At 34.7% G+C, this 14,001-nt stretch overlaps 1 protein-coding gene across 2 annotated transcripts in view; it reads left to right on the forward strand.

Moving 5' to 3' along the window:
* Positions 1–3,855: 3,855 nt before the first annotated feature.
* Positions 3,856–14,001, forward strand: part of HTR2C (5-hydroxytryptamine receptor 2C) — a 185,584-nt gene continuing 175,438 nt past the window's right edge. For both annotated transcript variants that reach the window (XM_003802053.1, XM_012812885.1), the window contains exons 1-2: positions 3,856–3,890; positions 9,276–9,589. In XM_003802053.1, the coding sequence (XP_003802101.1) occupies positions 3,856–3,890; positions 9,276–9,589 (349 nt within the window). The remainder of the gene's footprint in view (positions 3,891–9,275; positions 9,590–14,001) is intronic.

The raw sequence follows: 14,001 nt of genomic DNA on the forward strand, positions 1-14,001 counted from the left end.
AACTCAAGATAAGAATGATCGCAGTAGACTATATATGCCACTACTAAAAACCAAAACCAAAACATGCAGGCCAGGTGGGGTAGTCACGCCTATAATCCTAGCACTTGGAGAGGCCAGTGCAGGAGAACTAATTGAGACCAGGAGTTAGAGACTAGCCTGAGCAAGAGCAAGACTCCATCCCTACAAAAAATAGAAAAATTAGCCGGACATTGTGGCAGGTGCCTGTGATCACCATTACTTGGGAGGCTGAGGTAGGAAGATGGCTTGAGCCCAAGAGTTTGAGGTTGGTTTGAACTATGATGATGCCACTGTGCTCTAGCCTGTGTTACAGCATGAGACTCTGTCTCAAGAAACAAAATAAAGCAAAACTAAATACATTCCGCATTAGATTTAGTCTCTTTGGTATTAACAGAAAATCTGCTGCATCATAATGATGAGCTCATGGAATTTCCAGAAATCTAGTGTAAACTGTTGTCTTTTCATAGGTTAATCTATACCTCCCCATTTTTGTTAGAACCCTTGGTAGAAATGCTGGCATTTTCTTTTTAAATTCATGAGTATTGGGTTTGACCAGGTATAGGAAAGAAAGAATAAAAAACAGTTTTCCACTTGGGAGGGTGGAAAAGGTAATGGTAAAAACGAGTTATGAAAGGTTAGATTGAGAGCAAATGAGGAAATTTCCGGGGTTTAATAGTAAAGTTGTAAACTTTTATCCGCCCCAAACACAATTTGGACAAAACCACAACTCTTCCTTTATCTTGGGTTTGAAGGATCCTCCCACCTCCGCCTCCCAGAGTGTTAGAAGGTTTTGACTTCACATCTTAAATCTTTTCCTTTTGCTTCCATCAGCCAATTACTTCGTACCTAGCACTTGGCTAAAGAATGTGGAAATTACATGGAAAATATATATAGAAGTATATACAGAGGGTGCCAAAAAAAAGTATACACATTTTAAGAAAAAAACTGTGTCGAAGTCACGTTTGACCTCTGCAATTACAAGAGGTGTTCGAATGTGACTTGTATTCACCTTTTGTTATTGCTATTATTGAGAATCACAACTTTAACAATTAAACATTGTTAGTTATCTCATGAGTTATTTTTTATTTTATGAAAACACAAATCTTGGCTCAGCACCTGTGGCTCAAGTGGCTAAGGCGCCAGCCACATACACCTAAGGTGGCGGGTTTGAATCCAGCCCGGGCCTCCCAAACAACAATGATGGCTGCAACCAAAAAATAACCAGGTGTTGTGGTGGGCACCTGTGGCCAGGCTGAGGCAGGAGACTTGCTTGAGCCCCGGAGTTGGAGGTGGCTGTTAGCTGTGATGCCACAGCACTCTACCCAGGAAGACTGCTTGAGGCTCTGTCTCAAAAAAAAAACATAAATCTTCCCAAATTTAAAATACTTGAATCCATAGGTATTTTTTGTGTGTGTTCATGCAAGCTTGAGAGTCCCATTGCAAAAAAAAAAAAAAAAAAGAAAGAGAAAATCAGTGGAGTTCAAAAGACAGGTAGTTTTTTAGTATCTTACTAATAGACCTTATCCAATGCTTTAGAACTTTTGCATTCTTTCCCATTTTGTAGACTTACTCATAGAACATTCCTTATAAAATGTTATCATAGTGACCTTGCCATTTGAGAAAACATATAATACAGCATAGTTTACTTTACCTAATTTATATACTTTATTCCTATCATGTCAGATTCTTAACCTTATACTGCCAGTTCAAGGGCATTTTCTATTATGTTTGGTTAACATTAAAAGAATGCCAATTTTTTTGCCAGGCTTGGTGACCCACACTTATAATCCTAACAGTCTGGGAGGCTGAGGTAGGAAGATCATTCAAACCCAAGAGTTTGAAGTTCCTATGAGCTAGGCTAATGCCAGGGCACTCTAGCCTGGGCAACAGCTAGACATGGGTGGTGGTGCTCACCTGTAGTTCCAGCTACTTGGGAAGCTGAGGCAGAACCGTTGCTTATGCCCAGGAGTTCCAGGCTGTAGTGAGCTATAATGTGGCCACTACACTGTAGCCCAGGTAACAGAGTAAGATTCTGTCTCAAAAATAAATAAATAATTAAATAACAATTTTTTTGGAGTGAAATTTTACTTGCAAATTTCTGGAAGAAGCTAGAAAACACTAGAGAAAGATTATCAAGATAGATTTATATTATGATATTCCTTGAGAATAGTTACAAATTAGGCAAAACCCATGATCTTTTGATGTTATTCCATGTTCTCAAGCTGGTCAATTCTCTATCTCCCTCACTTTCTGTTTTTCTCTTATACTTACGTACATATCACTAAATTCTTCTCATTGACAGTCCAGTGCATGTGACAGATCCTGACTCTTGTAATAGATTTATAATCCTAGAAAAAAAAAAAACAAACAGATGTTTGGTGTGGAAAGAGTATAATCAAAATCCTAAACAGAAAATATAGAAAAGGCGAGATGGAAAACAAAGGAGTTTGCCCAGTTAGGAATCTGCCAGCAGAAAAACCTAAGGGTCTCTATGTTAGTCGCTAGAATTCACAATGACTATTTTTTTTTGTGTCCCTCTAAAGATTAATAGTGGCATGTGCCAGTATGTAAATATGTTATTTCCACAAAGAGAGCAGCAAAGATTCTCAGAAAATTTGCCTCCAATCTTCGTTTGGTCAACACTTTAATATACTGAATATAGTGAGCAGTAAAGGATGAAGAATACACTATGCAAATATTTGTTGGGTTTTATGATGCAACAGATAATTTAGTCTGCAGAAATAAAAGGTATCCTTTCGGAAATTCTTTGCTAAGTCGTTTGGATTTCATGTTTTCTTCCTAGTACTTTAGAAGATATATTGTTACCTCTTAATCCACAAATTACTAAACTAAAGATTTTGTTTTGATCATCTAGTACAATTGACCTTTCATTTGCAATATCAGTATTATTTCAGGCGCTCTGACTGTACACACTATCTATTGGTTACTAACGGGTTTGTACACAAAGAGGTGGCTAGATTTAATACACACATATTAAACTCGATCATTTCATTTATTTCTGTATAACCTGTTGCGGCCCTCTGGAGAAAATTGTTGATTAATGTGAAAGTACAATAGGGACTGCTTCACTTTAAAGAAGAAAACTGGAAATTTTGTATAAATACATTCACTTTACAAAAATGCTTAAAACATGTTTTTGTTTTCCATGTTACTGTGAGATTAAACCTTTTTATTGTAGAAATACTACTTTTTAGATTGCACATTTTCTCTCAACAGTTTGCAAAGTAAGCAGAATATACAGTAGAACCTCCATTGGTGACCACCTTCCTTCATTGGCCATCTCCTAAAGTTGACCTAATTTTCATAGACTAGACATGCACGACATGTATCAGTACAATAGGACTAGTTTCTTATTGACCACCTGCATATGTTGACCAGTTTGTTACGGCCTCTTGGGTAGTCAACTTACAGAGGTTCTACTGTATATATATATATATATATATATTTTTATCAAAACGTTGATTTGAAGCCATGTATACTCTAATGGGGGAAAATTTACCATGTCAGTAAGGCATATACCAGAAATTTTAGTAAAACTCTGATGCCTGTGCATTGGTAAATATATGAAAAATCTGCTCTCTTTATTATGTTTTATCACATAATATAACATGCTTTCTTGTTTGCTAAATTAAATATTGACAATTTCTTATAACCAAATAAGCATGTATTTGTTTAATTCATTGTTATGCAAGTTACTTGAACTTTCAACTAATTTTCTTTTTCTTTTTTTTTTTTCTCTCCCCAGAAAAGATGAATCCGGTCTGTTAGTTTCCTCTTCTCAATTTTAATCTTTGGTTGCTTAAGACTGAAGCAATCATGGTGAACCTGAGGAACGCGGTGCGCTCGTTCCTGTAAGGATATTATTACTTTTTACTTTAATATTAATAAAAATACAACTTTGCATGGCAACTTGCTTAAAGATGTTAAAAATGCTTTCATATGACCACTCAACTATATTTGCCTCAATCTATATAATTACTTGCATTCCAAAAGACTCATATTATGGGTGTTTGCTATTCATAAATAATAATTGGGGAAAATAATAATTTGAACTCCAATTAAACACTACCACTTATGTACTCAAACAAATAATATGATGATAACACTCAGTACAAAAATCCCAATACTCATGGTTTCTTTCCCCATGGGTGAAACTTAGACAGTTATTTCCTTTTCCTTTCTGCATAAACTGAAGAATCAAGAGAATAAAATGCCTCTGGCTTAATAAAGAATCATTGAGGTAGCAGAAGAGAAGTCAGAAGTGAACAAATAAAAATTGCGAGATGGAGCTGGACAGAAAAACACAATGCCATCCTTGGAAGCCTTGACATAATGATCTAGTAGTTGAAGTCAATAGAATACAACATAAAAGGGGTAGATAGAGAATCAGATTCAAGTATCAAGCAATCTTAAATTTGATCTAATCCAGGTATGTCTTCTTTCTTGCATACTAGAATGCTGGAGTAGTTTCCTCCCACCCTATTCTTCGAGGAAGAGGACATAGAAAAAGAGATCCAAAGCTGTGTAAACTCTGATCAGTACAGTTGGGAAACCCTGAATCTCCTTGCTCCTATGTAGCCTCCTCCATGATTCTGGACAAAAAGCTCACCCAGGGAAAGTTTACAGTGTAGTGGAGAAAGAAAGTACATTAGCATAGGATCCTCCGCAGTGTGTACCACTGTAGTGCATCTTGGATGTCATTGTTGTGATGACAGTCTCAAGTGTGCATGACTCCAAGAGAACTAGAGCAGATAACAGGGAATGGAAAAAGTGAAAGACAATGATAAAGAAAGGGGAAAAAAGAACCAGGTATAAGAAAATGAAAGGACAAACGTTCTTACTCCATGAGCCTGTGCCCTCTCCACAGATAGCCAATGGCCCATGTACTAAAAGGTAGGGCTGCCTTAAAGGGCACCAAATTACTCCACTATGGAATTTAAGAATTCATATACATTTTATTGATTTTATGGAAAGAAACAACCCTCTTGTAACAATGACCCTTATCATATATTATGTAAAAACTCAGATTTAAAATGTATTAAGACTTTTAAACTAAATTATCACTTTGTTTATCTACCAAGAGTGTAAAACTATATTTTCATTAAAAATTTAATAGCAATGGTAAATTATTTGCATTATTCAGAGAGACATTATGACTTGAATGCATACTTTATGAGATTCCTGTGGTCTTAATAACAATTGAAGTAAGCTTTAAGAGCAAGACCTAAATTATTCCTCTTTTGCAAAAGAACTTTTCATATTTCACTGAACATAAAAGTATTAAAAATTAGTTGAATTATAGTAGAGCTAATTATTATTTTTTTTTTGAGAGAGTCTTACTTTGTTGCCCAGGCTAGAGTGGCATGGCATTAGTCTAGTTCACAGTAGCCTCAAATTCCTGGTTTCCAGTGATCTTCCTGCCTCAGCCTCTCAAGTAACTGGGACTACAGGTACCCACCATAACACCTGGCTAATTTTTTCTTTTTCTTTCTTTCTTTATTATTATTTTTTTAAACTTTTTTTAAAAATTTATTTTCTTTTTGCAGTTTTTGGCCAGGGCTGGGTTTGAACCTGCCACCTCTGGCATATGGGACCTGCACCCTATCTTTTTTTACGCCACAGGTGCTGCCCCTCTTTCTTTATTATTTTTGTAGACACAGGGTCTCACTCTTGCTCAGACTGGTCTTGAACTCCTGAGCTCCAGTGATCCTCCCACCTCAACCTCCCAGAGTGTTAGGATTATATGCCTGAGCCACCATGCTTGGCCAATATAGCCAGTTCTTGATTCCAAATCTGCGGAAAATAGGATTGAATTTCAATAAAATAATAAAACCTTGCCCATAAGTATTGCTCAATAAGAAGTTATGAAACGCAACTTAATTGAAACCAGGAAACTGAAGTAAATATTCTTTTAAGATCTATCCTAGAACTATAACTTCATTTTATAATTCATAACCGATATCTTTAGATTCAACAAGACCCCTAGTAGTTCAATGTTTGCTTCATGGACTACTTAATCAAAAAATCAAGGAAAAAAACAACAAACAATGTAATGTAATTGTATGCATCCTTATATTAATCTGAAATTAGAAAAAAAAAGTTCTGACCTGGCAAGATAATTACTTGAATTGTTTTTTTTTTTTTCTGCCCCCAAATTCTAAGGTACTCAAATTATAAAAATTCATAACTGGAAATAGTTTTATATGTATGTCTTTGTTATGTGCAATTTTATCCTGCACCCCTTTGTCATATATCAAGACATATGAAAGAATTTAAGTCTTTTCACAATTTACTGAGAAAAATTGAGGCTGGACTGCACATTCTACTTGGGTCATAAGAGTACATATATACAGTATTTGTGATTCAGCAATCAACAATTGAAGACATGGCTTATTGAGATAAAATTTGGGGGGGTCTACTTGAGACGATCAACAGCTAATTTAAACCAGAAACATCTTTCTTTAATGACAGAGGACAAGGTTTTCATTAGCTAAAAAAAAAAAAAACCCTAGAAAAGACTGTGTGCTTAAAATTACTTTCTGAGCCCAGTTCTGCTTATACTTAAATAAAATTTTGAAGCACATAAATTGGGATATAGCAGTCATAAAATACTTCTGTTTAACTTTGAAGGCTGAAAGAAGGTAAGGTCCAACATTTACTGAAGGCCAAATATGACACAGTACTGTTTGCAGGACTTCACATGTATCATTTAATTTTCAAAACAACCATGTGGTAGAAATCATCCTTGCACAGATGAGGAAACTGATATTCTGATAGGCTGAGTCAAACCATCATTGAAATCATGGATCCAATACATTGGCCACCTGCCAGGTACAACAAATACAGTGAGAGTAATCAAAATTGAGAAAAAAATAACTTGTTTCCACTTATTTGGTCCTGTATTTCAGTAAGTTCTACTAATATTAATCACAGATTAATAACAATATAGACTTTGGAATCACAATATTTGTACTTATTTTTTATCTTATAGGAAATGAATATATTAGAAAGAATTTACTGATTAGTTCTCATTATTTGATAAAAATTACTGTGTCTTCACTCTCCATGTTGCTTAGAATATCAGGTACCTTTGACTAATGATGAAGTTATTTTAAACCAAATGTCTGAGGTATAGGTTTATACCCATGTGGTATGAGAAAGTCAACATATTTCATGATTTCTTTATTGTCTTTAAAGACATGGAAGCATATTAATAAGATATTAAGAGAAATCAAAAGTGGCCAGGCACAGTGGCTCAAAGCTATAATCTTAGCACTTAGGAGGGTGAATTGTTTGAGTTCAGGAGTTCTGGACCACCCTAATCAAGAGACAGACCCCATCTCTACAAAAATAGGAAAAATTAGCCAAGCTGGTGCCTGTGGTCCCAGTTACTCAGGAGGCTGAGGCAAAAGGATCTCTTGAGCCCAAGAGCCCAAGGTTGCTGAGGACTATGATGATACCATGACACTCTACCCAGGGTGACAGAGTGAGACTCTGTCTCAAAAAAAAAAAAAAAAAGAAAAAGAAAAAAGAAATCAAGGGAAATAATTTTAAAACATGCTAGAAAATTATTTCAATATTTTGACTTAGGTTTAGGTAATGCCAATATTTTTTCCAGATATGTGTTCAAGTTTTGGTTCAGAAAGTATGGCACATGCATTCGTGTGTGTGATATCATGAATATGGTATAATTATGATAATCATAATCATCTAGTTTTACTACTGTAAATTCTCTTTTATAATTCTCTTATATGATGGTAATGAGCAATGAGTCAACTAAATTACACATATATTATCCTCGCTAGAGATAACTATTTTAAGTTCAAAGAACAAGTGACTGAGATGATAATGACACAAAAGCATTTACCAGGACAACACAGAGACTCTGGATGTTATAATGTCAATGCACTCCAGCCCTCCAATTTCAGAATTTTCCTTCAAGTGTCTTGCATAGAAAACTAGCTTATGTTATGCGAGCAGGGCAATTTCCTCTCCTAGAAATAGTATCAAGATTTAACAATCACTCCCTAAAGGAAAAGTAGCCTCATGTTGCTGTTTAATATTTACTGAATAACTATGATTGCATATAGACTAAACAAAAAGCCATTCATAGATAATATTCCTTGTTTTTAAGCAGGAAATATTACTGAACATCCTTGACTATTTTGTCTATTTTAGTAAGGAAAATAAATGTGTTGGTTGTATCAGATAATATAGGAGCTTATACTCCAAGAGAACACTTATGTATATAACTCAAATAAATCTTATACTGTCACGAATGGAAATTAATTTAGGATGTGCAAAAGACAACCACTTCCATTTCTTGTAGTAGCCTGCCAGTTGGTTTGAAATTCCTACTAGTAGACTCTACCTACCATTTTGAGAAATGTACATTTTAAAGGACCAAAGAAATGCAGTTCCCAGTGCATGAAAATAAAAAAGTATGACAGAAAAGGGAAAGTGGCAGTTGAAGGGAAGTTTATAGCACAAGATGTTAAGAAATTATTGAACCAGCATAAAGTCACTCTGCAAATCTGAGAAAGTAGAATGAGAACTAAAAATGTATGTACTGTTGTCAAAAATCACTGTGCCTCTTCCAAACACTTGCCTGAAGCTGGTCTAATGGAATTTATTCCTTCTTAGCTTTGGATCAAAAAAGGCAACTTCCAATTTTCTTGTCAGGATACTGGATTCTTTAAGAAAATCTCCCTTGATTCCGTTGTCAGCTGTCGTAGAGGATGTCTACAAGAAATTAATATATTTTAAATGTAATAAATAGCCTATTACAGCAAATCAAACAATTCTGTTTTCACAGCATAGTAAAAGTTACAAACACAGGCTTTGACATCAGTGGGAACTGAGTATGGACACTGGCCCTGCCCCCTACTGGCGGTATTGGCTTGACAAAATTAACATAACCTTTCTGAACTTCACTCAGTCTTCTCATCTGCATAGTGGATATAAATCAGTACTGACTTCATGAGGTTGTTGTATGAGATCAAATGAGATTAAACCTATATATTTCAGTAAACTAAGTTCCTAACCCATAATAACCACTCAACAAAAATTAGTATGCTTTGGATTAAAAAGAAGACATTAAAGTTTAATTAATAAATGAGAAATGATGATAATCATTGCTGAAGGAAAAGCAATTGTTTTGTATAAGCAATAAATTGTGTGTGAGCAATAAAATATATACCTGATCATCTTTTTTTCTTCTTCTTCTTATTTTTCAGTGTGCACCTAATTGGCCTATTGGTTTGGCAATGTGATATTTCTGTGAGCCCAGTAACAGCTATAGTAACTGACATTTTTAATGCCTCCGATGGTGGACGCTTTAAATTTCCAGACGGGGTACAAAACTGGCCAGCAATTTCAATTGTCGTAATAATAATCATGACAATAGGTGGCAATATTCTCGTAATCATGGCAGTTAGCATGGAGAAGAAACTGCACAATGCCACCAATTACTTCTTAATGTCCCTAGCCATTGCTGACATGCTAGTGGGACTACTTGTCATGCCACCGTCGCTGCTTGCGATCCTTTATGGTAAGTACAATTTTATTAGCTTTTCAATCTCACATCACTTCATAAATTCTCATCAGGTATCATATTAAACACTCATAATTATTTTACCTCTAACATTTGGAAAAAGAAAAAAAGTAAATTGTGTCACAAAAGGAATCGGATGTGTGTATCAAGTTTATGAAATCAATCAGTAGCAGTGTTAAAAACAGCAAAACTGACATTTTATAATATATCTAAATCATGCATAGATATTCTCTTGCTCAGTTGAATGTGTAATGAATGAGAAGTTGCCATACAATGTACAGAATGGAATAGGTCCAGAAAAATCTCCTAAACCCTGATATGTGGTCGATATATATACCAATTAGCCCCATCTCTAATATAAAGAGAAAAATAGCCACATCTTCTTTAGTAAGTATGTTTTAAATAATCCTTTTTGTTGCTTGCAAAAAATATCAGAGAGTGTTTGCAATGGAATATCAATAAAAAAAGAGCCAATGTGTGTATGAGAATCCTTAAAAAGAAAAAAAAATAATAAACACAATTAAATTTAAACCTACAATCCAAGAACTTTTTTAGAAATAAGAACGTGTCTGAATCTACATACTGATAGATTAAAACCAGTTCTAGAAAATTGCCTTGAAACAGTGGTACCTGAGACATTAGATTTTAATGTAAAGGAAAAAATCCTCAGGGATTGTAGGCAAGAGGAAATTTTTATAAGAGCAAATGAGTTAGATTGCCCTTACGTGCCACAAAGATAACAAAGCAAAGCAACCATGAAATAATACTTTCAAAAACTTCAACCAGTTAGAGCGTGTTCTTATCAAGTAAGTGAGGTAAAGGCTATGTTAACCAGTTTGATGTGAGCACTCCAAATTGTACATAAAATCAGCACATTGTACCCATAAATGCATTCGTGTAAAGTTATGATTTAATAAAAAAAAGGCAAATTTAAAACAACAGAAAACGGATTAGTAGTTTCTAGCACCTGAAGGTGGGAAGATGACTCCAAAAAGTATTTACTTGGGTATTATGCAACTGTTCTATATCCTGATTGTGATGATGGTTATACAAATATATAAACAATTCTCAAAATTTGAAGAACTCTAACTTCTAGTGTACCATTTTAAGAGTATTACTGTATATAAAAGATACAGTAAGTTTAAAATATAAAAAAGTGCACAATGTTTGAAATAATAAATTTATTTCCAGAGAAGTTATCCATCACTGTTATAAAAACTTCGAATATTTTTAAAATTCAGGGCATTCTGTACCATGAACCTTTCTGAAAAAATCGAATAGTGGATGAGTTTCATCTAACAAGGGAATTGTTGGGAAAATTTCCTCAAAAAAACTGATGAGAAGCATTTAATATACTTAATTTTAGAGCTAAGATGAAGGTGGTATAACTTCAGAAGAACGCTGAAGGATGTTATACTTTATATGGTATATACATATCATGTGTTATATGTCCTAATGAAGTAGAATCAATGCAACTAAAAATTCAGAAGAAAAGAAAAGGGAAAAGGAAAGAACAAAATAGAATCATTTCATTGATTTTTTTTTTTTATAATCGAAAGGTTGGAGTTAAACAATAGCATGAAAAAACCCTAGAAAATCCAACAGTAATAGAATTAATAAATAAACATTGGTCTATATAGAAATGCTACTGATTTATGTACATTGATTTTGTATCCTGAGACTTTGCTCAATTTATTTTTCAGGAGACTTTTGGTGGAATCCTTAGGGATTTCTAGATATAAGATCATGTCATCAATTAAGAGTGATAGTTTGATCTCCTCTTTCCTGATTTGGGAACGTTTAATATTCTTCTCTTGCTGGATTGCTCTGGATAGGACTTCCAAAACTGTGTTGAATAGACAAACCTAAATTTGTTGCACTTGGTTGCTATGGTGTCACAGGCAGGGATCTTCCCCACCAGAGGACCCACCCTAGTCTGATAATGTCACTTTCCTGTGGGAAGGATGGGCTTTTCCCCAAACTGCGACATCTCAGACACCCACAGTAATTTCTCATCATTTATGCCCACATGGGCTTCCTCACCTTCAACTCCCAAACCTCCTACTTTGGGTCCCCCAGCAACTCGCTTGAGTCCATGAGGCACAGGAAATGGCCTGCGTGTCTGACTGTCTGGTATGCATCTCCAAGAAATGCTGATGGTCAGGGAGCTTCCCCAATTGGACATCCTGGGTCGGTTGCTAGACCTCAAGGAGACAGTGTGGGCCACATGTTCTGTGGAAACCCCAGACTGAAGGACATGACAGCTCAGCAAAGTTTTACCTCAAAATGCTCTCCCAGTGTAGTGGATATGGAAGGAGCAGGGAAGGACAAGAGTCTGAATAGAAGAAAGCAGGCTTTTGGCCTCTTGAGTCACTCTCCTTGAAGGGGAACCTCACACAGTATGTCCAGTGTCTGGGATCACACAAGTTCGTCCCACAATTCCATGGTCACTGCAGTGCTTGAGCTAGTGAGGAGGGAGAAGCTTCCAAGTAACTTAGTAGCCCACTGATCACCAAAGGAGTGTGGGAGGGAAAAAGAGATCACTCCCTTACCCCTGCACTGGGCTCTGAGCCTCTCTGAGTTTGAGCCTTGCTGATATCTTTTTTCCTTTATTCGCTTTCTCCTCTGCTTCACAGTCTTCCTTTACAAGGTCCCCAGAAGCCTCGGACACATCTCTCCCTGACCTATACCTGAGCTGCATGCCCTATCTCCTCTTATTTGTCTGAAACCCTTCCTTCCCTCTGGTATGCCCAAGCAAGTGATGCCACTAGTTAGCCATCTCTCCCCTCCCCCAATATACATCTAAAAGAAGATTTTAACAAAACCAAAAATTGCTAATTTGAACAAGGGTAAAGAAGAAGGGATAAATATACCAAATAAAGTATGACAAGTGAAATAAACATTGAAGCAAAATAAATTTCTTTGATCATGAAATCCTTTTGTAGATTTATATGCACATCAATTGAAAACATTAAAAAAAGATAATTTCTCAGGGGAATCCAGGTTAATAAAATTGATATAGAAAGAAACAGACCAATTTCAACACTAGAAATAGAGAAAGTTATTAAGGAAACTACGTCATAAAAAAAGGAGCAGGCTCAAAGTGTCACTGGGCAATTGTACCAAGTCTTCAAACATCAGATAGTGCTGATACTAATACTCCATAATTGTTTCAGAGCTTTGAAAACACAGGAAATCTTTCTAATTTTATATGAGTGAGCTTAACTTTGAGATATAAACCAGATAAAAACAGTACAAAGAAATAACTCTATAGACCAAAATCACTTATGACTATTAATGCAAAAATATTGGTAAAACATGAGCAAATAGAATATAATGCTACCTTAATCCAAAAAACTCAGACTCATAGAAGCAGAGAGTGGAATGGTGTTTTTCAGGCCCTTGGGAGGTGGAAAGAAGGGAATGAGAAAATGAGAAAATACAAAGTTTCGTTTAGACAGAATGAATAAATTCTGGAAAACTATAGTACAGCATGGTGACTATAGTTAGTAATAATGTATAATATACTTGAAAATTATTAAGCCGGTAAATTTGAAATGTTTTTACCCTCAAAAAAATAAGTATGTTAGGTGGTTGATATGTTAATTAGCTTGATATAATCATTTCACAGTATACGTATACCATAACATCACATTTACATATCATACATATACACAAATTTTGTTTCTCAATTATACCTTAATAAAGGTGGAAAAAACTACAATGCCACATTAGAAAATAATAACCAGGACATTAAGGTATGACATTAACATTACTAATTAATATATTATTTTTAATACTATATTAAAAATTAAAGCTGATAATACAGTAAACATGTGGGACAATTATATTAACACAGGTTATATTTATATAATGTGATTAACATTTAAATATTAAATTATAGAATTTATTTCTAAAGATGCCGAGTGAAAAAGCCTTTGTCAAAATTCACAACTATTCTGATAAAAATCACACAATAAAATAGAAATTGATAGTACGTTTTTCTATGATAAAATATAAATTACTTAGTCCTATAGCCAGCATCTTGATAAAACAATAAAGGCACTTATACTAAGATCAGGAAAAAGATGAACATGCTTCCTACTTCTACTTATACTTAACACTTTACTGTAGGTATTAGTCAATGCTATTTATTCTCAAATTGTACACTTTAAATATATACAGTTTATTATTTGTCAATTATCCCTCAATAAAAGCTATTAAAAATGTGAAATGCAGCTAAATTAGTGCTTAAAGGAAGATTTACAACATTAATTATTTATTTTAGAAAATAAGAAGGTCTCACATCAGTAATCTAAGCTTCCACTTTTAAACTAGAAAAGAAGAGCAAATTAAGCTCAATGAACGCAGCAGGAAGGAAATAAAAACATTCAAAATGGAAATCGGTA

This window comes from Otolemur garnettii, unplaced genomic scaffold (genome assembly GCF_000181295.1).
Source record: "Otolemur garnettii isolate 467f Iridium unplaced genomic scaffold, OtoGar3 scaffold00230, whole genome shotgun sequence".
NCBI lineage: Eukaryota > Metazoa > Chordata > Mammalia > Primates > Galagidae > Otolemur > Otolemur garnettii.